Genomic DNA, 25,827 nt, shown 5'->3' on the forward strand with positions numbered 1-25,827 from the left:
TAGAACTGGATGAAGGGGCACAAACATCAGTGGTAACATGAGCAAATGTCAAAAAAAATTAAAGCTTGACACTTCAAAGTTTGGAACAACTATTTATTGACATGGACAATGCTGATTGATTGAAGGCTGTTCCAATAATTTCAAAATTAACCTGAAGTCTACGCCCATTAGATACAACAACTGGAAACAATCCTTAATGGGCCACCCTATTAATTCATAAAGTGAATTTTGGTCTGGTAATACCAGACTAGGGTATAACGTGTTGGTGGTACCAACACAGTTTTAATGTGTATTAGGTATAGTTAGTCAGGCTCCCAGTTCTTGGCTAATGTTATGCTACAACTTTACCATGGAAGTACATAATACTATTACTTCTACTATAATAAGTCCAGGCATGCCAGTGTTAGCTGCTTACTTGTATTTTGGGTTTTGGCCAAAAATGACTTGTTGGGAAGATTTGGAAACCTTGACAGAGTTTCTTCTAGTCACAATAATGTTCAAGGAAGGAGTTTAGGGTCAATTAAACGCTTCTCACTCAGAACACATCCGTTTATTTTTGTCACCAAGCCTTCTTTCTTTACTTTCAGGCTTGCGCTCCTAGGTATTACTGGAGGACTGAACACGACACACCCTTTGCCGATGTTACAGGAACCTGCTACCTCTCTGTAGACAGCCTCAAAACGTTTGTGGAATACGCCCCATGCCGAACAGGTGAGCCAACTACCGGGGGATTGACTGTACAAAACACAGCCACCACATAGTTAGTATGGCTAACATGTCGTTGTTTTTTTATGAAGCAAAATATTTATTGGTGTTTCCTATGTTTTGGTGCTGCTCACGACAGAAAGACATGGACCTGCTGGACAGGGCTATTGTCAGGGAGGATTTAGTGCTGACTTCACCAAGGTAAGAGAAATATTTGTTGGTTTTAACATAATCAAATAATCACCATTTCTCTGTTTTAACTGATGTTAGCAGTGGAGATTACACTGTGTACATCAGACTTGCAGAGTTTGTTTGAAACTCATGATGAAAATGGTGACACACAGATTCCTCAGCTCTGGCTACTGTTGTGTGTGTGTGTGTGTGTGTGTTACAGGATGGAAGGGTTGTGCTTGGAGGACCAGGCAGCTTTTACTGGCAAGGTGAGCTCACAGGAATGTGAAGCATCATGGATTTTTGGGTGATACCTTCCAGTGTATTTTCTTCGACAGACTAAAAAAAAAAATCCATCATTAGGAGCCAGAGTTTTCAAGTCACATGTATTTTAACCTTTTGTTACCCATCCATCCTGTAGGTCAGCTGTTCTCAGCCACTACAGATGAGATTGTCAAGGCCTACTATCCTTCCTACTTTCTGCTGTCAGTCGCCAAGCAGATTCAGACCCGACAGGTGCAGGGGAGCTATGATGACAGTTACCTGGGTGAGGATATTTATTTGAGTCCAAAAATTAGATGCATTATTAATATTATTATTATGGAAATACACTGCTACTAACTCTAACACTGGTACTAATACTGGGGAGTTTTCCAAGGACTAAATACCTTTAAGGGGCACCATCTGAATTTTTTTTTTTTTTTTTAATCAAAATCCAACCTACAGATTTATCTTCAGTTCTCTAAGCTCATGTCGATATTGGATAACTAGCTCTATTTCAGGTCTGAGTAGCTCTATACAATTGTCAACTTTGTACACAAAACTAAAAAAATATCATTGCAGTAAATATGATGTTTATATTTAGTCTCTGAACCTTTCCTCTGGTTCTATTATCAGGCCAAAATATCAGCATGCACATGACTCATGACATGACTCAACATGTCATTATCTAATGGGAAGATTGCCACTGAATATATGGAGCACAATTATGCTCCCAAAGAGAAATATTTAAGATTATTGGGCCTCATTCACTAACAAATCAGTCACACATAAATCTATGCTCAAACTGTACGTATAAAAATTTGATGCAGAAATCTGGGATTCATCAATATTTTCTTTCCTAAATTTGTTCTTAGTCTGCAAACTCATGCAGATTAGAATGATTCTGATTCGTGCGCATTCACGTTGTGCAAAATTAAATATTTGAACGCACATATTAATGAATGAGGCCCATTGTTTCTATGTTTCTATGTTCCTTTCTTTTTGTGTTACCCAAACTTTTTGACATTCGTAGCCCTATTTTAAGTTACAAAACAATCTTTCATATTGTAGAAACTGATCAACTTTTTAGCCTTTTGCTTTTTTGTATGTATTGGCGTGTTGTGGAGAGTTTGGACTTGATTCTGACAATCTCTCCACCATTAACAAAAACCTAAACTTCAAATGCAGTTTACAGCCAACAGCTGCACCAACAAAATGTGGTATTATTACTGAGTATTGTTACTGTCCAACTTTCCGGTGTTTGGACATGTCACCTGTCCCGATATCGTACTTTCATATTCTCTCCCCATATTGACACATCCAGCCACAGTGCCCTGTCTACTATATTTGTCTAAAAGGTGCATCCAAGGTGTCTTAAAGAGGAAATCCTTTCATCCTACTTGTCAAAGTCTGTTTAAATGTGCTGAGTATATGTGAGTGAGGAGTAAAAAAGAAGCGTTAACCAGATTTCTGCCGCTCCTCATCTCTTTGTGAGGCTGAGACTTGAGCCAACATTGGCTACTTTCAGCGTAACACACCAACATTTTCGATCAAACTGTGAGCACGCAAGTTGAATTGTGGGTACTGTAGGCAATAGATTTTGACAATGAATAAGAACGCATGCCATACAATTTATTTTGATCTTTTTATATTTTATTAAAATTAAAATTATTTTTTATATTTTATTATATTTTATAATTTTTGTAATTTCACTGATAAGACACAAGTGCACATAGGTGCAGTACTCTTTTAAGGCTTGTAAGCTTTTTTTGTTTTTACTATTAAGCACCTACACAACAACAAAAATATCCTAGTGCTACATGTTATTACTTTTAATCATTGTCATAACACAACCCAAGCTCAAACAGATTCAGATAACTTGTCTTTACCTTCCATCTCTCCTGCAGGTTACTCTGTGGCTGGTGGCGAGTTCAGTGGGGATGATGAGGAAGGTGAGGGTCATATTTACAGTACAGGGAGCCAGAATGCATGGCTGAGTACAGGGTTTGCTGCTTAGTCTCGACATTCATGTTTATGTTGTAGCGGAAAGAGATTATTAAGTCTTTCAGGAAGCCAGACCATATAGAAACCCAAAGAAAATCTGACAATTATGTTTATGCCTCCTGCTTTTCTTTTTACAGATTTCATCACAGGAGTTCCAAAAGGCATCATGCTGTATGGTTTAGTAAGGAGTTTCCACATTTATTTTTATTTTTACGGTGCAAAAAGTCCACAAAGCATACAAATAAAATACAAATATTTCTGTAAACACAGTAGTCAGACCAGCAATGTTAATTAATAAACTTTAGTTGAATAATCCAATATCATGATGCATTTTGGGATAATTTTTTTTGTCTGTTTCAATGTAGGTGTCCATATTAAATGGAAGGGATCTGAAGTCTTTGCTGAACTTGACAGGGGAGCAGGTATGTGCACATATGTGGCTGGAGATTTTCTGCCTGGTCCCTATTTTCATATGTGGGTACACATTTAAAGTGGCATGTGCAAAAGAGGGTTGAAGATGAAGGAATTTGCCCTGTGGAGAAGAGGCCTATAGGAGGGTCAGAGGTCCAGCTTACCGTACGTACAGCTCATGGTTTGTAAGAGCTGTAAATCAACCCCAGAACCAGCAGATACCAAGACGTTATCACTGTATTGATTCAGCATGTGTTTTTTGAGAAATGGGAAATACTAAAGAGAGGCGTTTTCAGTCAGACACCATTTTGGTTTTTAGTCATGTTTCTTAAAAAATAACCTACAAATTCACATTTTTTTCAACCTAAAAGTCACTAACTCAGTTTAGCAGCCTGCCTTTTTCATTGGAAATTGTCTCATGAACAAATACAATATCTGATCACTAGTGTGCACTTTAAGGTGTGAAATGTCTCCTACTGATAAATTATAAATAAAGCACTGAACAACAGATTAACTACTTGCTATAGCAGTTATTAAAGGATATTAGTTGCTGCCTTTAATATGGTTGTGTTTAACTGGTTCACGGACATAAAAAGGAGTCCATTAAGAACTCCCCCCTCTTGTGGTATTCATGATTCATGAGAATTGTTTTGAAAGCTCCGAGGTCACGAGTTGTGACACGTTTGCTGATGTTTTAAGAAATGGCAGAGGTCATGAAAGTTCATTTTTCGTTGGATGATAATATGATAATATTGTAATTTCAGTGGTTTTAAGTTTTCTTCGGAATTTAATAATACATATGAGGAAAACGATGATGTTCCCTACAGCCCCATCTTTTTATTTTGTCATTGTGCCTTTCCGTTTCCTGGATTACATTACCTGCTTGTTAGCTTGCTATATTTTTTTAACCTCTGTTGCCTCTAGAGTTCAACCACAAGGAGTCTTTTGGTGTCCATATCGCCGTTGTTTAGCAGCAGTGTTCTCACGAGTTGAACATGAATGCCAAGCATACCCTGCACACGACTCCCCATGTTGTAACCACGAGCTCATAAGTTCCATTTAAAGGCAGCAGTAGCACCAATGTTTGCATTGCACATCGACAGGCTGTACTTGTTTCTCCTGTTCATGTTGGCCACAAAGTGATCTCTCTCTAAAGGGATTTCATATAAGTAAACCACAGCTCTCCTTTTGTGCGAAAATGTATTCTAAAGATATGCTAAAACAAATCCCATAAGGTGAGATCATTTGGAAGTAAATAACACTATTTACTGAAGTAATGGCAGTTTGAGTAATTCAGTTGGGTGATTATACTGAATGAAGATGGTAAAGATCTGACCATCTCGTTTTGTCAGCTCAAAAATGGAAACAGAAAGATCATTGGACAAAATATTGATAACTAAACTAAGATGGATTTTGGCAGTGTATGAAAGTGGAAGAAAATAGAGCAGAAGGAATAGCACAAATTCACCCATGGAGAAATAAAGATTGAACGTGAGGGAACAGATCTTCTTTATTGAACTTGAGGTTTCAAAACCCTGCTCTTGTTTGAATAATTTTTGAAGAGGGTTACAGCATCCTCACTGGTCCACACTGATCTATCTATTTAGATGAAACAAATTTCTGATGATTGATTAACTTCTGCACTTTGTCGCATTTTGTTGTGATTACAACATCAACTTCTCCAGCTCAGCCAAGCATATAATCTGTCTTGTGATGTTCAAATTTTTTTTCAACTTAACTTTAGCTTTTATAAAAAATATTCATAAAAAGAGATGGATGGAAAAACATTCAGACTGAAACTCCACATTGAACTTTGAAATATATCTTTACACAACATGAGGGCTGTGGATTTTTTCCTCCGTCACTTACACTGATGCCATGTTAGGAAGGGATAACACAGCCAATACAGAGAAAGAGAAAAACTACTAAGGCCAAAAAAACTCTCAGTTTTGAGACAAACCTGAGTGATGTTTATTTAAAAAGTATATTTTTGTTTGTAATACCAGCTACATCATCCTTACTTTACATGTGACCATTCACAAATTGGAAAGCATCCATCTGAGTGTGTGTGGTTGTGTGTGTGTGTGTGGTTATGTGTGCATGTAAGTGTGTGTGTGTTTTCAGCGTGGGAGGTCATCAGGAACTGTTCAGAAGTCTCAGAGTCAGGGTGGAGGGTGCTGAGTAAACTGTGGAGTTATAGTGAGAGTGATGTGAGGTAAACTCCTGACCAACTGGCACTCTGCTCTATGTGGCTGAATGCTGGTCTCTCGGTGGGTGCTTGGACTTGTGCTGTCAAAGTCAGCTGCAAAAATACACAAGGGCCTTCTTGCGAGAGGCCCCGTTGGTTTGGTGACTGAAACTGCAAAGTTTGTCATTTGTTATGCCATTTTAAAAAGTGTAGTCTTGGAAAGATCAAGGCACTGATACCCACAATATTTGCTCTGTGCGACCATGTTTCAGTACATTAACAACGCATATAGTGTCCATACTTAATTCTGGTGTTTGGTGACATACATAATATTCCCTCTCCATTACTGTTTCTGTTTCAGACATTCGTGGGCAAAGTAGCGCATTAATGAGCTGGACTGCTGCTGTTCTAGGAGATTTGAGATTTTTTTTGTATGTAAATATTGTTGGACACTGGTTCTTCTTGTATTATAAACGATTACGCAAATATTTTTTCCTAATAGTGTTTTATTCGAGTATAGGGTTTACAAGTTTAACTATTTGACTGCTTTACAGCTTCCTTTCATAATGTTACAAAGATTTCTGTTGGCTTAGTTAGAGTGTAATTAGGTAAATGTTAAGATACATTAATTGTTTCTTTTCCCAACACTGTCATAATTTCACTTTTTTAAGAGGATTTGCAAAAAAACATGTTAGCACACAATTACTTAGTTCTACATTCAGCAGACGCAACATTATTTGAAGTTGTGCTTCTAGTCGACCATATTGATGAATTAAGATAAAATATTAACCATATTTTAATTTACTTTTGGTGTCCACCAACATATGTAAATATATTTAGCTGCCAATATAAACATTAGCAGTTTGATTTACTTTACCTGCTAGCTTTTAGTCATTAACGTTGAGTGATTTAGATGTTGCACTAAGTTCATCAGCCTGAGTTGCTTTGTCTGTCTGCTGTTTGGTTCTGGGCAGGTAGTATAAAAGGATTCCATCAGTATTGGCCAGTTTGGGGGTGTGTCTGTTTGATTGACAGGCCTGCAGTGCAGTCAGGTTTCTGTTGTAGGTAGCTGGGCGTCGTGTCCTATTTTAGCAATGGCCAAAATACCCAACTTGAGGCTTCAGAACAGCAGTTCACAAACCAACGGGTGACATTTGGGTTCAATTGCAACAAGGAGTCTTTTGGTGTTCATGTTGCCATGCCTAGCTGCAGTGTTCCCACGACTTATCCACTTGAACCAGCCATACCGTGCACAAGACTTTCCATGTTGTAACCATGAGCTCACCAGCTCCATTTGAAAGCAACATTAGCTGCTACTAGAAAATCACATCCAATATACAAGAATCAAAGGTATCGATTAGTGGTGGATGATGACTGTGAAAATTCATCAACGGATAATCTTTCCTAGAGTTGCTAATCTCACGTCACCTCAAATGGACATTCTTGGTAGTTCAGCTCTGCAAGAGATTGTGATCATGCTGCCAGGGTGTTATGTTAGATTTGACCTCTGTTCTGAGCTTCAGTTTAATTGATATGAGCTTTTTTGCATGTCCGATACCAGAAGTCAATCGCAATACTCAGTCTTGTTTTTTGCAAAGGTCTTCAGACATTTTTGTATAGCTACACTACAAATCATTTGGAAATGAGAAAGACCCAATGATTTAACGTGACCCTAATTTATCATATGTGGTATGAATTCAAACCTGAAAAACTCAAGTCCCATGAGCAATTATTGGAATGAGTTTTTAAAGAGTTTGAGTCCTCCGATCCCCAGACTGCCTACCTTACCTCGAGTTTACAGAAGCTCTTGCACCGAGCTCCATGAAAAGGGAGAAGAGGGAGACCCCAGGGGATTGTGGGATTGAGAGATTGAAGAGGAAAGCTCGTGGGGGTGGTGGTTGAGGGGACAAAAGATAAAAAGAACATAGAGGATGAAAATTAAAGAAAAGGAAGGGATCTAGGCACCGTGGTGTGATTACAGGCTAACTGGGTCTTGTTTGTAATGTGTTCCAGATGGGGTCCTACTTTGGCTACACTGTGGCAGCCACCGACATCAACAACGACGGGTAAGTGAAGACAGAAATGGGTGAAATGAGAGCAGAAGGAGAAAAATGCAAGCCAAAACAAGAAACTAAAAGTGTTCATTGAAACAAAGGTTAATAGTTTAACTGTTATAGTTCAGTCACCCTCATATCCCATGCGTCATGAAAATTTCCCTCCTTCTGCACTCTTATTCTGTGTGTAGCTCCTTCCTGTTTATAATTCTCTTTTGGACATTTTCACTTCCTCAACCCTGGCAGTCACAACCTGCAGCTTTTTGCTTTTAAAATGTCACTGTGTGAGATTCAGTGTCATCTGGGTAAAAGTTGATGAGATAACATACGTAGATGCAATGTGTAATAAGGGGATTTATCCAAACTGAATGCTGCTTAACGTCATAGTGAAACAGCAGTTAGAGCGTCTTTAGTCTTAATCTTAGTAATGTGATGAAATCACGTGCAACAATGAAACAGAATACACTTGTTAGTGAGAATACACTTGTTAGTGATTTAAATCAAACCCTTGAGATTTGATGGGATTGTGAAAAAAGTAGCTGTGACTTAACCAGCAAAGTGCAACATCGTGATATGGAGCGATCAAATGCCAAATTAATAAATTAAGCCTCAGTTTTCTTTTTAAATCTTATGGTTTTGGTTTGTTGAAATCCAAACACACCCCTGCTAATTATACACACTAATATTGAAGTGTCCTTTTATGTGATGTTCACTGTAGTCCAAATCCTATTTTACTGGATGAGTTTATGTAACTGTTAAGTTGAACTTGAGTCATTAAAAGTGTATATATATATATATATATATATATATATATATATATATATATATATATATATATATTTCTTTTTTTTTTTACAAAGAATAAAATAAAAGATTGATTTGCTTACTTTCAGGACAACAGAATATAATTTGCAAAATGTAGTTTTTGTTTCACTGTGTTTTCAAAGGGAAATGCTAAAAACCAAATGTTAAGGTGTTTTAATTTCGAACAAATGCTAAATAGGACTCTTTTGTCCTTATTATCTGTGTTGCTATCCCTGTCATTCCTCTTCACACCTTGTCTTCTCTCTCCTTGTTTGTTTGTCCTCTGCTTTTCCTGCTGTCCACAGCCTGGATGACCTGGTGGTGGGAGCGCCAATGTTCATGCGTCGAGGATCTAACGGGCGTCTGGAGGAGCTGGGTAAGGTCTATGTGTACCTACAAAGGGGCCCTCTGCTGCTGGAACCAAGCCAATCGAACCTACTCGGTCCAAAGGCCTTCAGCCGGTTTGGCACCTCTCTGGCTCCGTTGGGTGATCTCAACCAGGACGGATTCAATGGTAAATGGTGCTCTGTTCAGTGTGTGTTGAATACAAACCAGATATAAAGATGGATGACGAGACGCAAAGTGAAGACAACATATTTTGATTGCCCTTGGTGGCTAGTTGCAGTATATGTCACAAACCCCACCGTCAGGTGTGCCAGGCACAACCGAAAATTTTCCAGCCTGTTGCACATTAATGGAACACAGCATCGTAATGTGCATGGAGGAGGAGAAGGCATACCTTTTGTGACTAAGCATTCCAAGTTATGTTGCTTAGTTAACATCGGGCTCTGTTTTTTTGTGACCACTTGTATGTGCACGTTTGCGATTTCACCATGGACTTGACATTTCAGCAGAGAGTGCAGATCAAACCTTTGTGCCAAACTAAACAAATTGGCTTGAAATGCTTCAGAAAGCCTACGGCAATGAAGCAATGAGCCCGCAGAATGTTGGTTCAGGAGCAAAAACAGTTTTTTGTTTGTTTTTGTTTTGTTTTTTACGTTTGCGGGGTTGGGAAAGGTGAGTTTGTACCCCAGGGTCAGACTACAACACCATGGTCCACTGTGATGTTCTGAGGTATCTGAGGGAAAACATTTGGTGCAAACCTGAACTATGGTGCGATGGCAATTGTGTTGGCTATGGTAGAAGAGCAAAATGTCATTACTGTGCTGTGCTCCTTAGCGCGCAACAGGAAGTCTTGGAACTTTATTATCACTTCATATTTGAGTACACCTCAAATAAATGTTTCCCATATATGGTTTTTAATGAGTTTTTTTTATACTATAAAAAGGAAAAGGGTAAAACATGGCTAATTATATATGCAGGGAAACACAAATCACAGTCAAACTACCTCTGTTGCTATTCCAAATGGGAAAGATAACTCGGCACTGTCAGCTGACCAACTGCCAGGGTCTGAATTACATTCAATCATGATTCAGCCAAAGGCTAACGGAGTAAATCACCATAAAACACAGTAAATCTAACAAATCAGTACCTTCTGGCTCACGACAAACCAGAGTCCTACCCTAGTCCATCACAATTATTGTTTGTAATTTTGCTGATCAAGGTATTTAACCATATCGTGTTACACCCACTGTAAGCTGCTCTACAGACATTATTGTATACATACATGGGAGATTTTTCATGTAGTAAATTGTTGCTGTTTACAATCAGACATGGCTATCGGCTGCCCTTACGGAGGAGACGACCAGCAGGGTTTGGTTTTCATCTATAATGGTCATGTTGGAGGACTGAAGGACACACCCTCTCAGGCTCTGTCTGGCCAATGGGCTTCCAGTTTTTTCCCAGCCAGTTTTGGCTTTGCTGTGCGAGGCGGCCGAGATCTCGATCAAAACGGATATCCAGGTATGGCAGAAAATAGCCCACCACCAGGAGTCTGCTAACACTTTAGCTTCCACTTTGATATCTTCTTTTAACTCACTTTCCATTCTTGCAGATCTGATTGTTGGTGCTTTTGGTGTAGATAAAGCTGTGCTATACAGGTATGTTCAAACATATAGCAGCTTAATGGCAAACATACAGTATAGACCATTCTTCTTATTCATTTTCTGTGTCTTCAATTAGAGCTCGACCAATAGTGAGTGTCAGCGCATCTCTCACAGTGCAGCCGACCATGTTCAACCAGGAAGAGAAGACTTGTTTGCTGATCACAGGGAATGAAACCATTTCTGTGTCTTGGTATGGACTCAAACTATTTTCCTTTAAAAAGTTCAGCTCCACATGTGTATTAACAGGAATCTTAGACACTGTTTAATCCAAAGTGCAGCAGTGGCCACTGTAGAGAAAATTACTTTCGTAATTGAAGGAAAAGAATCTAAGAGTAGAGCGCTCAGACAATAACAGAACATGGAAAGTCTTGCGCATGTTATGTAACAGATCTTAGTACTTTACCTTATGAAAATGTCAAAAGACTTCATGTTTGCCAGTTTCCTGTCTGAGCTGTTCCGAACGCGATATTCTTAGATCCAGTGGAAAAAAAGGAAAATTTGCCCAGTTTCAAATCTCAATGAAGCTTTTTCCACAAGTTCAGTTTAACATTCACATTAAATGTGGAACATTTTTAGACTTCTGTGAGGTATTTGGTAAACTGGGTGGTGTCTTAGTGTCTGCCTGGTAGGCTGACATAAGTAAGTCTTGTTTTCGTGCTTATTGGTGTTTTTGCTGCCTTGGAGACAAAAAGGAAACAGAGGGAGGGAGCAGAAGAAGAGGAGGGGTGAGAAAGGTGGAGCTGCTACATGGAAGGATGAAAAGGTTGGAAAAGGGTTGTAACTTTCTTGAAATTAATAAGATTTCAGGAAAACTTAAACGTGTGCGTTTACTGAAGCTCTGTAATCCTGAAGCTTTCAGCCCCAGTCGATGTGGTGATGCCTATGGTTACTGTGGTGACAGCATATATGGTTTAATACTATAGTCAACATTTATTGTGCAGCGGATATCTTTTTACAGTGCAGCCGAACACACTCATCGGGCTCTATTTTCGTACTCAGCGCAGTGCTGGCTCAGAGCAGATCCAGGCGCATTGGCATTTTCGTGCACCGCAAGGAGCTTTTTTTCCATGCCTGCACCAACTTGCAATTTTCATGGATCAAGGTGAACCCAGCAGCCGCTTCTTCAGCCATTAAAAACTAACAATACAGTGGCCCACAGCGGTTTAATGGCAATAAGAGAAGCTGATTTGATTGGCCATTATTGAACTTGGCTGTGATACACCTTCTAGTTATTTATTTATCCTACTTCAACACTTGGCCACACTGCACCAACGTTTTATCTGCATTTGTGTTCACCAAAATACCAAATAAATTACCTGGATGAAAATAGGGCCCACAATCCATCATCTATACCTGCTGTATCCTGAACAGGCTCATGGGGGAGCTGGAGCCTATCACAGCTCACTTTGGGGCAAAGGCAGGGTACACCCTGGACAGGTCGCCAGTCTATCACAGGACCAACACTTATAGACAGATAGAAACAAAGACTGTTCACACACGCATTCACACCTAAGGGCAATTTGTAGCATCCCCAATTAACCTGACATGTCTTTGGATGGTGGGAGGAAGCCAGAGTACCCAGAGAGACCCACACAGGCAGAGCACGCAAACTCCACACTGAGGTTTGAACCCAGAACCTTCTTTCTGGGAGGCAACAATGCTAACGGTGGCATTAGAATGTTCTGATTGCATTACCAGTTACTGACACAGTGGAAATAAATTATTGCTGGATCCCTGTGGTCGCCAGGGTCACTCAAGTTGATAAAACCTTCCCTTTTCTGCTGCTTATGTGAGTTCAGGTAGTGTTAATTAGATGTAGCCTACCACTAATAATTACTGTTATATCCTGCTCAGAAGTACTGAAGAAAAGTGAGATGATAATAATTCTAGTTAATATCATGCCAGCTGGTTTTTCATCGCACTCTCTACATTGTTCAGTGTGATCTTGAAAAATGTGGTCCTAAAAGTGTCTTTAAAATGCATACATTTGATTTGCTGACCCCATCATAAACACTTGATTGAACAAACAAAAGAGACCTTTGTCTTCTCTAGCTGATCTTTATCTGGATGCAATGCAGGACTGGCAGTGCTCTGACACTAACAATAACAATAAATAGTACTAAAAATAGGGTTGGATATGTTAAAAAATATTAAGGATTATTATTACATGTACAAAAGGAGACACAGAAGGGCCTCAAATCAGTGTAAACACACCTCTGTCAGCTCAGAATGAATGTATGTCAAGTTTTTTTTAAATATTTTTTTGTTTCTGTGTTAAACCTCCAGTGTCAGCATCAGTTTCTGCCTGCTGGCTAATGGGAAGCACCTCCCCTCTCATCTAGGTGAGTCACACACAGACACACACACACAGATGGTCCCCATTACCTTGCTTTCTTTGTGGAGCCACAAATATGTTGGACCTCACCGTGGTCAATTTGGCAGTTAAGATCAAGATAAAAGAACACTCGTGTAAATACAGGGTAACTTGGTGGGTTCGGCAGTTTGGAAAAGTGTGTGTATGTTTATTTTAAGTCAGTGAATGTGTATTGTCTGTGCTCTCTGCATAGTTGTTGTCAAGCGGCCCGCAGCAATGCCCACTTATGTGTCTGTACAGAAAGCAAAATAGCACATAAAGGCTATTTACCATAATACAATGTACCACTGTATACGTGTGTATTTGCATGTGGTGAGACAAGCATATCATATGTTTTTGCAAATATGCGTTCATGTGGCAATGCATGCACTTACAAACATTTTTGTGTGTAATACAGAAATACAGATATACAGATGATGTGCATATTCACTTTTTTTTTTTTTTTTACTGCTTTGTGTTTGTGTGTGCGCGCGTGTGTGCGTGTTTCTTTATACGTGTGTGTTTCCAAGGCTTCGTGGTGGAGGTGCAGTTGGACAGTGTGAAACTAAACCAGAAGGAGTCGATCAGGAGGACTCTGTTCCTGGAAAGCCAGCAGTCCAACCTGGTGAAGACCTTTAACCTCGCTAACGGAGAACGCTTGTGCCACGACAGCAAGATCTACCTTCGGGTCAGTTACACTGGCTGTATTTGCGCATCAAAAAACACAAACTGTTATGAATAACAAAATGCTTTTAAGGCATATTTCTACCGACGAAGAAACAAGCACGATACTCGTACTTTATGCTGTCATCTGAAGATGAAAACAAAGACACATCATTCACAAACATTAGAGTACTGTGCATAAACTGTTCTTCAGGCCAATCATCTCAAAACGATTCCTTTCATATCGTTAACAATATTTCCGGTTCTTAATCCCGGCGCTGTGGAACCAAAGCCCTGCTGTTTTTTATTGTTTCCATCCAATCAGAAGCTGATTTGCACCTGCAGTACCAGGTGAATGCAGTTAACTCATTGGTAGGACAAAGGTTAATGTCATTTCCTAACAGACAGGTTTTGAAGTTGCTGTTTGAAGTGCTATTTGAGGTAAAACTATTCCAGTACAAATCTTCTCATTCCTTGGTGGTGACCTGATCAAAGATTATCCCTGACAACGGCACTTATGTCATGTGTAGGTGTTCCCTGTAAGGTATAATGATCAGAGCACTTTGGTCTTTGACAGGATAAGAGGGTAGAGCAGAAACTCCTGTGTCAGTCAGCACTTTAGTCTGTACTGTTCCTTTCTTGTCCTCTTTCTTTAATGGGTCCACAACATTGCTCAAGTAGAATGCATGTGACATCAGAGAGGAACCTAAAATGCACTACTTGTAGTACTTGTATTGTTGCTTTTACATCTGCAATTGATTTCATAAATTTGTTTTCTTGGTACTGGGTTTCAGTTTCTTCAGTGAGTAACTTGCTCATGCAGTTGCTTCTTCCTTTGTTGCAGCCTGAGGAAGAGTTCCGGGATAAACTCTCTCCCATTTACATCAGCCTTAACTTCAGTCTGGATCCTCAGGCCCCGCTGGACCAACATGGCCTCAGTCCAATCCTGAATTATCAGACACAACAGCTGATAGAGCAGAAGGTATGTACATACCTAATGATAGGAGATCACCATAAATAAAACCGTATAGCATAGATGAGTTGTTCTTTCACCTTTTTAAACCAGGGTTGCCTTTTTTTTTTTTTAAGAATATGTTTTGTGGAAACCCCCTCCCACTGGAAGTTACTCACAAAGATGGTTATTTACAGTTTCAGTATTTTCATTATTTTTATATTTAATTTACATGAAGAGCTCAGCCTGTAGTGTAACTGTCAGAAGTATCCTGTCATTTAATTCTTTACATATTAAGTGTATTCCGCTTTTAATATTGGTGATACACACTGCAATAATACACAGTATGATAAATTGTGGTACTCCTATCTCTCTGTGACAAAGACTGTCATTATTCTCTCTAACAAGTTCTATATTTAACTTTTGTATACCTCAAACATTTGCAAGCCACACAGCTTGTTGTGTTCCCATGACAACCAGCTAGTCTGTAATATTATGTCCTTAATCATACCTGGTAAAACTGATTTGTTAACAAGGTCTTTAGCACAGTGAGTTTGATAATATTCCAGTTTGTCACAAAACCTTTCGTTTTGCTTACTTCATGGGTTTTCCATTTAATCTAATGTAAATTTAAATTAGTTTTGAGAAAATATGCAAAAAAAAGATGCTGGTTTAAGTTGTTTTTTATTTGCTATATTGTTATGTGAATATTAAAGTTGGTCGCTGAGGTAAACAGGTGGTGGTGCTAATTCTTTAGTCAGGGCCCACTATACCAATACAGAAGACGACCAAACTGTTTGTTTAGTGTATTATTTTGAAGAATGTTTTCTCGTTGCTCTGCACAAATCCTTTCATCTCCTGCAAGTTTTCATCTCTCCAGTAGAAGCTTTACCTCATATGCTTCATGTATGTCATAATTTATTCATTACGTCTGTTTCCTTTGAAGTTTGCTTGTACCATTTGTTTCCAGCCAAGGCAATCATAAAACCTTTTTGCAATATTTTCTCGTTTTTAGGAAGTTTCAGTGTTTCAAGAAATTGTACCTAATTTTAGCTCTGCTTTGTTTTTGTTCTCTATGAAAGTTGAAATCTTTGAGAATATGAAGTGTATCTCTGTGTAGAGTTGTAAAGTATATATTTTATATTACATTACCACACTAAGCATCCAGACCACACCACTTCTATGGCCACATGCCTTGCATCTAAGAAACCAAACAGATGGTTACCACAACACTTACCAGATGAGATGAGAACAAAGCAGATGGATTCAGAATATTTCACTGAACGACCTAAAATCATGTAGAAATGCCTTTTACATACACAGTAATTCACTGTCCATACCATAGCACCTCTCCCTCTGTTACTTTTCATACAATAAATCTATTCGTATGGCAAAGACAGGGGTCACAATTTAGAAACGCATCAAGTGTAAGGCCCTTCTACAGTCCTAAACCCCAGACTGTTAAAGGCTAACGGTCGGCCCTGATAGAGCTGCTTTTTGCACTCTGGTCTCTTTTAGTATTTTGTGTGTGTGTGTGTGTGTGTGTTTCATATACAAAGACTCTGAAAGGTTTATGGAGAACTGGCAAGTCATGGCTCTGCAAAAACACAGAGGAAGGACTGACAGCTTCATTTGGGTGGAGTGGTGCTTGGCTCTCGGACATCTGGTTGTGATTTGTTTATGTATGTTGCCAGTGGTCTCCTCCACCAGGCAAGAGCCAGAGTCTGAGAACATGCACATGTTTATATGAATGATATAAGGTGAAGTGAGTGTGTGTGATGTGGGTGTGTGAGCGTGTATATCATGTGCTTGTAATTGGCCTTTTTTTTTTTTTTTTTTAACAGATTGCACCAAATTTTTTAGCCCAGAATCTTCAAATGCAACAGTGCAAATTTCAACTGTTGTTGTTGAATCAACAGGCTTTTCATCCGTTGATAACCTCCTCACGCAACACGGTTTGATGTGGTCTGAAACCCAACATAATGTCTGTAATATTTTCATGTAAACCTTAAAATTTAAAAAAAAAATCAAGACATAGAAAGATTTAAAAGCAGAAGTTATGGCATGCAAATTGAAGCAGCAATATTTTGGATTTTCACTATGTTTAGGATAATGGACAGTGAGCCCAAACACAACTCAAAACTTTGAAGAACTACTTGAAGGCCAAATAAACACAGGGAACACAGTAGACAACAATCACTGGATTAATTTGATACTGAAGAAAACATAACACGTTGATTGTCAGCCTGCTTCTGGAATAAGAAGTGTCTCTTCTCTCTGATTTCTAAGCAGATTTGTGGATTTATTTGTGTGCAATGTACATCAGAGATGATTATCGCCTCTGACATGTCAATCAAACTGAATCTTATAAATATATATATTACATCTGTCGTCATATTTGACTCAGTGAAGAGGGAGCTGATGGGATTGATACTAAATGTTGTGAGCAGAGTGCATCGCCATGTTGGTAAATGAGCATTACACTTAATGCAAACAGGGTTTCTATACTATAAAAAGGCTAAAATTGTGTGTTCAGCAAGAGTTACTTACAATTCAGTAAATTAAAGGATTGAAGGAAATTAGTAACATCTGAAAAGCTGTTTAACTTAATGTGGCAATGATGAAGAAATGCATGCCATGTTATATCATTGCTGGGTGTGGTCACAGTGCAACACGCCACAAATCTGACCACATCAGCAACTGAATGAAATCTTCACAATGAAAATGTTTTATTATGCCAACACCCAATTTTCATATTATGATTTAATTTTCATTCATCACCATTTAATGTATTTATGTTCTATAATTGCCTCTCCATATGGTAATTGTGTGACTGGAGCAGTCTGCCTAGCTGCACAGATTTGTCCATGAGTAGTATGAGATACAACCTGTGGCAGTTGTGTCAGAAGGATTATTATGTAACAGCTACTGAAATTAATACAAGGCGCATTTCTATGCAAATCACAAATTGGAGAGCCATCATGATGAGGAATCATTCAGTCATTTCAGGAAAAAAAGAGTGTATTTGGCCCTGACTTGTATCACTGGACTGGACTTATGAATATTTATTAGTGCCAAACAGGAATGAATTGTTATCACAGAAGTGAAGTTAGTCATCACTGCTCAGTAGATGAAAGATATTGCATAGCATAACTCATAATTATGCAGAGTCGTGGCTTTTTGTTGCACCAAATAGCAGGGTTGTCTCTGGATTTAGTGGAGGAAGACGGGTTGAGGTGGTCGTGTATAGCATTTGTGGCCTTGAGCAAAGATAACGTTGCCAAAGTATGTAGGCACAAGTCAGTATTGAATATTGAAGGGAGTAGTTCTGGGACGCCAGGACTGCTGTTGAGCCTTCCCGAGGTGTCGTGGGCCTAATTTCACAAAACACCGGTGAAGGGAGGTGCCCATTTGATAACCCCAGTGAGATATTGCACACTCTCACTGCGTTGCCTAGGCTTTGTTATAGGTGGTTTCTACTTTGTTATCTAAGTGGTATGAGGATAGTGTTAGTTAGTGGAGATGTTTGGCAGATATTGAGTCAGTTGACCCTTGCTGTGTTGTTCTGCTTTAATTTGGAACTTTACTTTGTACTGTAAAATATCTAGCAAGTTGTTCATGGAAATTGTTAGGGCCCTCAGGTTACCTGACCTCAGGGTCCATGTGGATGCCAACTGGCACCAATAATTCTGCTGCCAATTAGCAGAATACCTGGTCATGTAATCTATCTTTTGGCTTTTGGGCTTTCTTTGGCTCCATACAGCAGCTTGGTATGCTTGTTATACACACGCACGCACGCATGCACACACACACACACACACATATATATATATATATATACAGTATATATATATATACAGTATATATATATATATATATATATATAAGGTTTGCAGCTGTCCTGTCACAGAGATTCATATCAGTATGATAATAATGTCTTTTTTCCTTATTATTCTCTTCAGTTTAACAAGTAATACAATGATGAAAATGTAGTAATCTAATCCAAATTTCAATATACCAACTATAAACTCAACTCTCATTTACTGTATATGGCTTTTCTTTGTCTCCCAACCTATTTATCTCTCTTGCCTTCACTTTCACTACTTGCATCAAATGCAATAATGGTTCCACTTTTAAACTGTACATTATTTGCACGGAGGTTCAGTATGATAAGAGCTTATTCAACTATCGTTGATGTTGTGTTGGTGGGAAAATTTGACTTCCATTGTAGAATAATTAGCGGCTGTCATAGCAAGCAAGACAGTTTTCCATTGAGAGCGATCTAAATCAATGAGATAGTTTATCACAATCCTCCAGAGGAACCACACTTGGGGCCAGTTTAATGTCTATTTAAAATCCATTAGTGAACTATTGACGTGTGGCTAGCCTACAGCTATTCAACCTCTTGGAGTTCCAAAACGGTATCATGTTTATTCTTTCTTAGACATTTAGGAGATGCATAATTTCCATAATCTTTAAGATCTTTTCCCATTTTTCTACAATGAAGTTCTTAGAGAGAACTTTAAACCTTTTATTTCATTTTGCTGGTTAGGTGATTATGGCAACAGTACATTTTTATTAATGATACATTTTTGAAACAATTACTATAATATGTTGTATTTTCTAGTCCCTCACATTACTATAACTATAACTGATAGGGCCTCATTTGGATGTTTGAGTTTTCATATCAAAGTTGGCCACTAGAGTGCTTCTGTTCCTTTAAGAGATGGAGGGGTCACATGGATCAAACATATGGGAAGACAAAGAGATGCAAGTGAAAAAGAGATGAAAAGTGATTTGAAGGAAGAGAAGATAAGTCTGGACTCATCACTTGATCTTCGTAAGTCTATTACAGAGCGCATATGCTTCTGTTTGTTTGGTGTTAAATGACCTCCTGAGTCTTGAATAAATGTAAAACCAGCGACCAGCGAGGAATCTCCACTGAGACACACTGTTAACCATTGCCAGGCTGATTCTTTGCTCTCTGTAGCATTCTTTTGGAGTATAATGTTTCCCATATGTTGAAAAGATGAGGCCATGGCAACAATGACAGTTTGGTGGAGAGCAGAAAGAGGAGAAAAGAGAGAATAAAGCAAAAAGCTCAAGGGGCACACTAGAAAAGACAATACCACCAAATCCAGTCACATGTATCTTTTACTGTGGTTTTTAACAAGTCATCTGTAACACAAAAGAGCAGATTAATCCTGTTTCTCTTTTAATCGTGAGGTTTTCACTCTTTTTGATGGAAGCTTTTCCACAAAAATGTAATACTTGCTAAATGGAATTTGTCATCCTTTCAATCGCCTAAATTTTCTCCATGTTTTGTCTGTTCTTCTTTTATTTCCCACATGGAAGGCACATATTACTTTTATCCTGCAAACATGAAAGGATACTGCTTTCTCACAACTTCTTGGCATCTGGTTTTTGCAAATATTGTTACAGTTTTTGTGCATATATGGAGAATATGTACAATCTATATACTCTCGTATCCTTTCAGTAAGTCATGAATCTAGTGCTCTGACTTCTGTAAACATCCCTTTCCTCTAAAGATTTTAAGCCCCCTCCCCCTCCCCCATACCTTTGGACTTTCACCCACCATATCCATCTCTCACGCCTCCTTCTTCCTCCACTCATCTCTGCTCTTTTTTTCTTTTTCAGGCCCAGATTCAGCTCGATTGCGGAGAGGACAACATCTGCGTCCCTGACCTCAAGCTGTCTGTTTATGGGTGAGAGGAAATCACCTTTCTGTCACATTACTGCATTCAACAAACACAACTCGAACTCTCCAGCCATGCAATGCTTATCTGCCACAGTTTTCTCCCTCAGCGAGTGATATAACAACAAAAACTGAGCCTCTACCAAGGAAACTCTTTAAAGTGAAATACACATTGTGTCTGGTGTGGTGGGTCTTTCCTCCGCTGCACTAAAAGAGGTGCACAGTATGTTTCTGGTTTGTACAGAGGGAACATGGCAAGAGAAGCAGTTGCAATTTGTGACTGAACAAAGTAAACAGCACTCTCCAAAGCACAGGATTCATTGTTTAAAGAAGCATTGATGCTTTTATTGTTATTATTGGCCTCTTGAAGACATCAGGTAAAGCTGCTGTTAACTACAAGCTAACAGGTTATGATCTTATAATGTTTATATCGCTAGTAGGTCAGCAAACAGTTGCCTACAGTTTTAACATTAGCATTCATTGAAACGCATGTGTCTGGTTGGTCAAGAAATGTGCAACTGTAAATCCAGTATTGTTTTGTATTGTCTTGACAGTCGTAGTGTTTTCAGACAGGAAACGTGGGGAGAGAGAGGCGTAAGTCATGCAACAAATGTACTTTGACATGAATCAAAAACTTTGGGTCTTCTAACATGTGTCTTAACCATTAAGCTACCAGGTTAATACAGTTTCCCACTCTTTTCTTTTTTTTTTAAAGATTTAAAGTAAGTACTGCGAAGTGTGCCCAAAACAACAATAACAAAAACATAATTCTGTTTCTTGTTGTCATGCTTCCCCCTCAGAGACCACAATTTGTACGATTGGAAAATTATTTGCTGTTAGTAATATGTACCCCGTGGAGTTCCTACTAGTGCTATAAACCAATGCTTTTATTTGCACGAGGATGTAACTGCAAGTGGGTGACAATTTTCATTGGATGCTTCCATGTTATTCCACTAATCAATGCATTTTGGTGAGAAAAATTGAAACTTTCTTTACATGCTACCTTTAAACTGAGGGGTTAGTTTTTCTCGTGAGTAGAAGGGTCAGTCAGAAGAAGGAAAAGCAGATATTGTTGCTATGGTTACCTCACGCACCGAGTGCCAGTATCAGATTTTAAAGGACAGTTGCCAATCAGAAATGACATGGTGTAATCTGCCTTTAATCTAAAACACAAGTTTCAGATTTTTGTAATAAAGTCAAAAATAAAACCTATATAAATTATAGATAGTTTATCATGGCAGACAGTAAATTTGGTGAAATTAAAAGAGAAGTGAAGAAACCTATACATTATATAGAAAGGATTACATATGAATCTGTGACACAATAAAAGGACGGTGTTTACAGCTCATAACAGGCCTGCAGGATACAGACCAAATGAAATGATTTAGTTCCTGGCACACGCAAATATTATTGTCGATTAATCATCTATCTTTGTGAATAAACATCAGACAGATATTTGTCAATGTCTCAGTCCATTCACAAAGCGAACACACACCCTCAGACTTTCTCTTCCCAGCCAGCCAGCTCTCTTATGAGAAGTGTTTTGCATTACATGGCCATGTGATTTCTCTTAGCTGCAGACATACAATCACTGCTAAAACTTTCCCATGAAAACTCAAAGATCTGCATTTGTAGTTACCACGGGACCAAATGCGAATGATTCAGCACATTCACTCAACAGAGTTTCCCTTCATTGACACGATGTAAGAAACAGCATTTTTCTTTTGCACGCCCAGAATTTGCAAACAGTGGGAGTTTTAATATTCACCGTCACTGGTGTTTTAGTTGTATGCTCTGGCTTCAATTATGCTTTTATAAGCTTCATGAGCCGCTTTTGTATTTTACCAACACATGAAATTCAGTGTAGTTTAATATGTCAGCTGAACGCTGCAGATTTCTGTCCATTCTCAGCATCTGTGGAGGACTGGTGTTATTGTTTCAGCATTGCTTCCTCTGCATTTGTTAAACTTACCCGGGCCTAATTAAAATCATCTGTCTTACCTAGCGAGGGGTCATTGCGTCCAGACCCTCTGAAGACGGGAGGAAACGGAGTGAAAGAAGAACCCCCATTTCGCCCCTCAACCAGACTTCTTTCTCCGCCTTCTGCTTAATAGAAACATGAATTTACTACCACAGAGTGTAACTGACTGGGGGAGGGTCGGAGTCAGAGGGTGTCGAGAGGATTTATCACTACACTGAAAATGTGTTGGCATACTGGGACGTCCTTGCGAACATGTAGAATAAGGTGGGGGTTGGTTTCCTGAGACAAATCACAGTGATCAGATTTAGGTCGTTTCCCAGGTCAGTCACGGACAGATATGCAGGAAACAAATTGCCTTTGGGGATTGTCTAAAACAGAGATGCATTGTCTGGGGAAAAAAAAATCTGAATCCCTGCTTCTCATTAAACTTCACGTTCTTTTGGGCATTTTGGTAATGCCCTGCGCCAAGTGACTTCAAATAGATGTGGCAACAGAGGTAAACTGAACTGTGCCAGCATGTAGAGTCTGTAAATGGAAGCTGCTGTTTTCAGTCATTTTGACTGCAGTAGATAAATGGACTCTTTAAGACTGAAAAATCAATGGCTGTAGTTGTCTTTGGAAATACAACTTTAAAAAAAACCGAGACGTACAAGGTTTAGAAACGCCAAGGGCATGATGAATAAATTACACAAAGATGCAAAATACTTGCCTGTGAATATTTTTGCATCAGAACGATTCATTGCAGCAAAAAAATATTTGAATATATTTGTGTTTGTTGATTCTTCACAAAAATGATGGATTCAACATCATCCAGTGATGAAGAGCTTGGCCTGTTCTTCATCACTGAAAGGAGGGGAGATTTTGGGTGCATCCCATTGTACGAGGGTTAAGAAAGAGAAGGAGAGTTCAGAGCATCATCTGAGACACTGACAGTGTGTGGTACGCTGTGCCAGTATTTTACCTCACTAGTCCCATGGCAATCTGGCCATGTGGTCTCCCTTAAGTGCTGCTCTGCCGTGCAGATTTTCCCCTTAATCCTTAAAGCCATCATGTTTCCACACATGATTGGTTAATGCCTTTATTCACGGTGTAAATGCTTCATAAACTCAACCTCCTATCACAAAATAAACAAAGTTGCTTTTTTTGCTGTGTAATATTTGCAGTGTGCTAGAAAAAAAAAATCATGACAAAAACAACAGTTTGAAAAATATTTTGACGTGTAAATGAATTGGAAAAAATGCCCCCCGCTGTGTAAAAACCTTGAGGGTGTACAGCCATGCTATTGGCTGTACTAAGGCCTGTTAGTTTGAGCTAACAAACAGTATTTAGCAGGTATTTTTACCTTAATTGAGCTGACTATGACTAGATGTGAAACCTGATTGGACAGAGTCTGTTCAAGTCTGGTTCCATTGTTGTTGACAGTCAGCAGGTGAAGTCACATAGTATGGAATCTAATCTTATGTCTTCAGATACATTTTCTGCCAGTCACTCAAATAAAGATAATTTTTAAACGCAGTATTTACCAACGATATTGTGTCATCCGGAGGATGGCCTTTCCAATGCATATCAGCCTACCTATAAACCGTAGAAGCTGCCCGTTGTTATCCATTGGCCTTGATGATATAAAGTACTGACGATTTTGGCAGGAGTTTTGTTCATGTGGTGTGTCACGCAGAAGTGATGTTCCTGTACCAAAAGTCGATCGGTTTATGTCACCTTCAGCATTATTTTTACAGTTGGCGTTGCGTATGCAAACTAAGAAAAAGGCCCCAGAAGCTATTTAGTTCTGGGGGGAACTCTCCGGGGGGTAGTTCCTCTCACACACGTCCCAAGAACTTTTTGGCCCGAAAACGGCTCATGTTTGTTGCAGTACAGGAATAGGTACAACAAATAGATTTTGTATTCCTTTGACTATATCTCTGTTCAAGTTCAACATCCTATAGTGATGAACCCATAGTGATCTATCATTGCATATTTCGTCAGCTTTATACATTTTTTTTGCATCCTTTAGCTCATTGTTTTGGTTTTAAGCCCTGCAATTTTAGTGTTGTGGTTTAATCTCACAGCTCTAATCAGCATAACAAAACCTCTAAAAATCGAACTGCTGTGTATCAAAAATGACCTGCTGGTGTACTTTTTGTGTTCAGTAATGTAAGAGCTGCATATTTTCCTCAGGAGTTGCTGAAGAACAAAATACAGCTACAAGAGAGTGATTACTGGTCTGAGATTTAGGAGGGCATAAAATAGGGTCAAAATTAATGTCTGCTGGATGTGTAAATAGGGAACTGTTTGCTAACACATCCGCAACAACCCCCAGTGTTCTATGGTACTACATGTGATGACATGTAGTAATATTAGTCATGAATAGTAAGAATACTTTCTCTTTATTTGATATTTCTGTTCTACCCTTAGTTCTAGTAGCTACCTTAAGTTTTGCAAATAACACATTCTATCCTCAGATTAAGTTTGTTAGTCTAGAAAATACATTGATAATTGAATTAAAAATATTGCGAAGATTTCTATTTTATTCTTGGATGTTGTGGTTGTCTTTGCCCAGTGACAAAATGGAGGTTTACCTGGGCGATGAAAACTCCTTGAGCCTGATCTTCAATGCCAGGAACGAGGGAGAGGGAGGGGCGTACGAGGCTCAGCTCTATGTGGCGCTTCCATCAGAGGCCGACTATAGCGGGATAGCACGCAACAATGTGGTGAGGTCCCTGTAACTACAATTTTAGCCAGGGCTTTTCAAATGCGTCTTCTGTTGATTTAGTTTAAATGCCCACCAGCATCTGAGCAGAGGAGAGCAAAAATACACGATGGATGGATGGGCGGGCTACTAAAACAACAACAAACAAAACAAGGACCATCTAGTGGCAGACCACACAGTCTTAAAGGTCTGAATTCTATGTGTTCGTGTCTTCTCCAGAGCCTGAGCCAGCTGACGTGCAGCTACGAGGCAGAAAACCAAACCCGCTATCTTGTGTGTGATCTGGGAAACCCAATGAAGTCTGGTGCCGGTGTAAGAGCCAGCAAAACCCACATGTTGTTTTTGGCCTTTCTTTCACTTTTTGCATCACAGCACAATTAATTCAAGTCAAATTTTCTAATTCATACACAAGCAAACTTTACATGTTTTTAAATGAACCTGTTAAAACATGAAAACTATAAATCAAACTTTTATAGAGAAAATATCCCTTATTTGAAGACAGAAAAACAGCCTAGGATCTGTTTATAACTATTTACAAGAAAGGAGTGAAAAAAAACACGTTTCTTTCTTAGCTACAGGACAAAATTAAATGTGAGACATCTTATTCATTTTTCATGTTCACTGGAATAATTATGTGCATTTTCTGTGGGTCATATCCTAGTTATTGGCTGGCCTTCGATTCACTGTGCCCAGACTGAAGGATACTCACAATACTGTCCAGTTTAAGCTCCAAATACGAAGGTAGGTCGCTTTTTCGAAAAGGCTTTCCCATTTCAGTTTTATCTATCTTCAGTGTCACTGAACACAGAGACTTTCCTGGATAACGTAGCAACTCTATTGGTTAATGTTTT

General features: G+C 38.9%; 1 protein-coding gene across 1 annotated transcript in view; it reads left to right on the top strand.

Annotated features, from left to right (window-relative positions):
* The window catches only part of LOC138630566 (integrin alpha-5-like), a 49,531-nt gene that overhangs the window by 15,465 nt on the left and 8,239 nt on the right, over nt 1-25,827 (top strand). Inside the window, exons 4-22 of the mRNA XM_069715002.1 lie at nt 588-711; nt 845-906; nt 1,100-1,145; nt 1,298-1,423; nt 3,045-3,089; nt 3,279-3,322; nt 3,507-3,563; nt 7,754-7,806; nt 8,904-9,112; nt 10,270-10,461; nt 10,553-10,598; nt 10,681-10,794; nt 12,891-12,946; nt 13,488-13,645; nt 14,465-14,602; nt 20,231-20,298; nt 24,827-24,977; nt 25,196-25,288; nt 25,638-25,717. Coding sequence (XP_069571103.1) covers nt 588-711; nt 845-906; nt 1,100-1,145; nt 1,298-1,423; nt 3,045-3,089; nt 3,279-3,322; nt 3,507-3,563; nt 7,754-7,806; nt 8,904-9,112; nt 10,270-10,461; nt 10,553-10,598; nt 10,681-10,794; nt 12,891-12,946; nt 13,488-13,645; nt 14,465-14,602; nt 20,231-20,298; nt 24,827-24,977; nt 25,196-25,288; nt 25,638-25,717 — 1,862 coding nt within the window. The remainder of the gene's footprint in view (nt 1-587; nt 712-844; nt 907-1,099; nt 1,146-1,297; nt 1,424-3,044; nt 3,090-3,278; nt 3,323-3,506; nt 3,564-7,753; nt 7,807-8,903; nt 9,113-10,269; nt 10,462-10,552; nt 10,599-10,680; nt 10,795-12,890; nt 12,947-13,487; nt 13,646-14,464; nt 14,603-20,230; nt 20,299-24,826; nt 24,978-25,195; nt 25,289-25,637; nt 25,718-25,827) is intronic.

This window comes from Brachyistius frenatus, unplaced genomic scaffold, assembly GCF_029030835.1.
Source record: "Brachyistius frenatus isolate BFR_SWC_R1_liver_20210118 unplaced genomic scaffold, ASM2903083v1 Contig_4, whole genome shotgun sequence".
Classification (NCBI taxonomy): domain Eukaryota; kingdom Metazoa; phylum Chordata; class Actinopteri; family Embiotocidae; genus Brachyistius; species Brachyistius frenatus.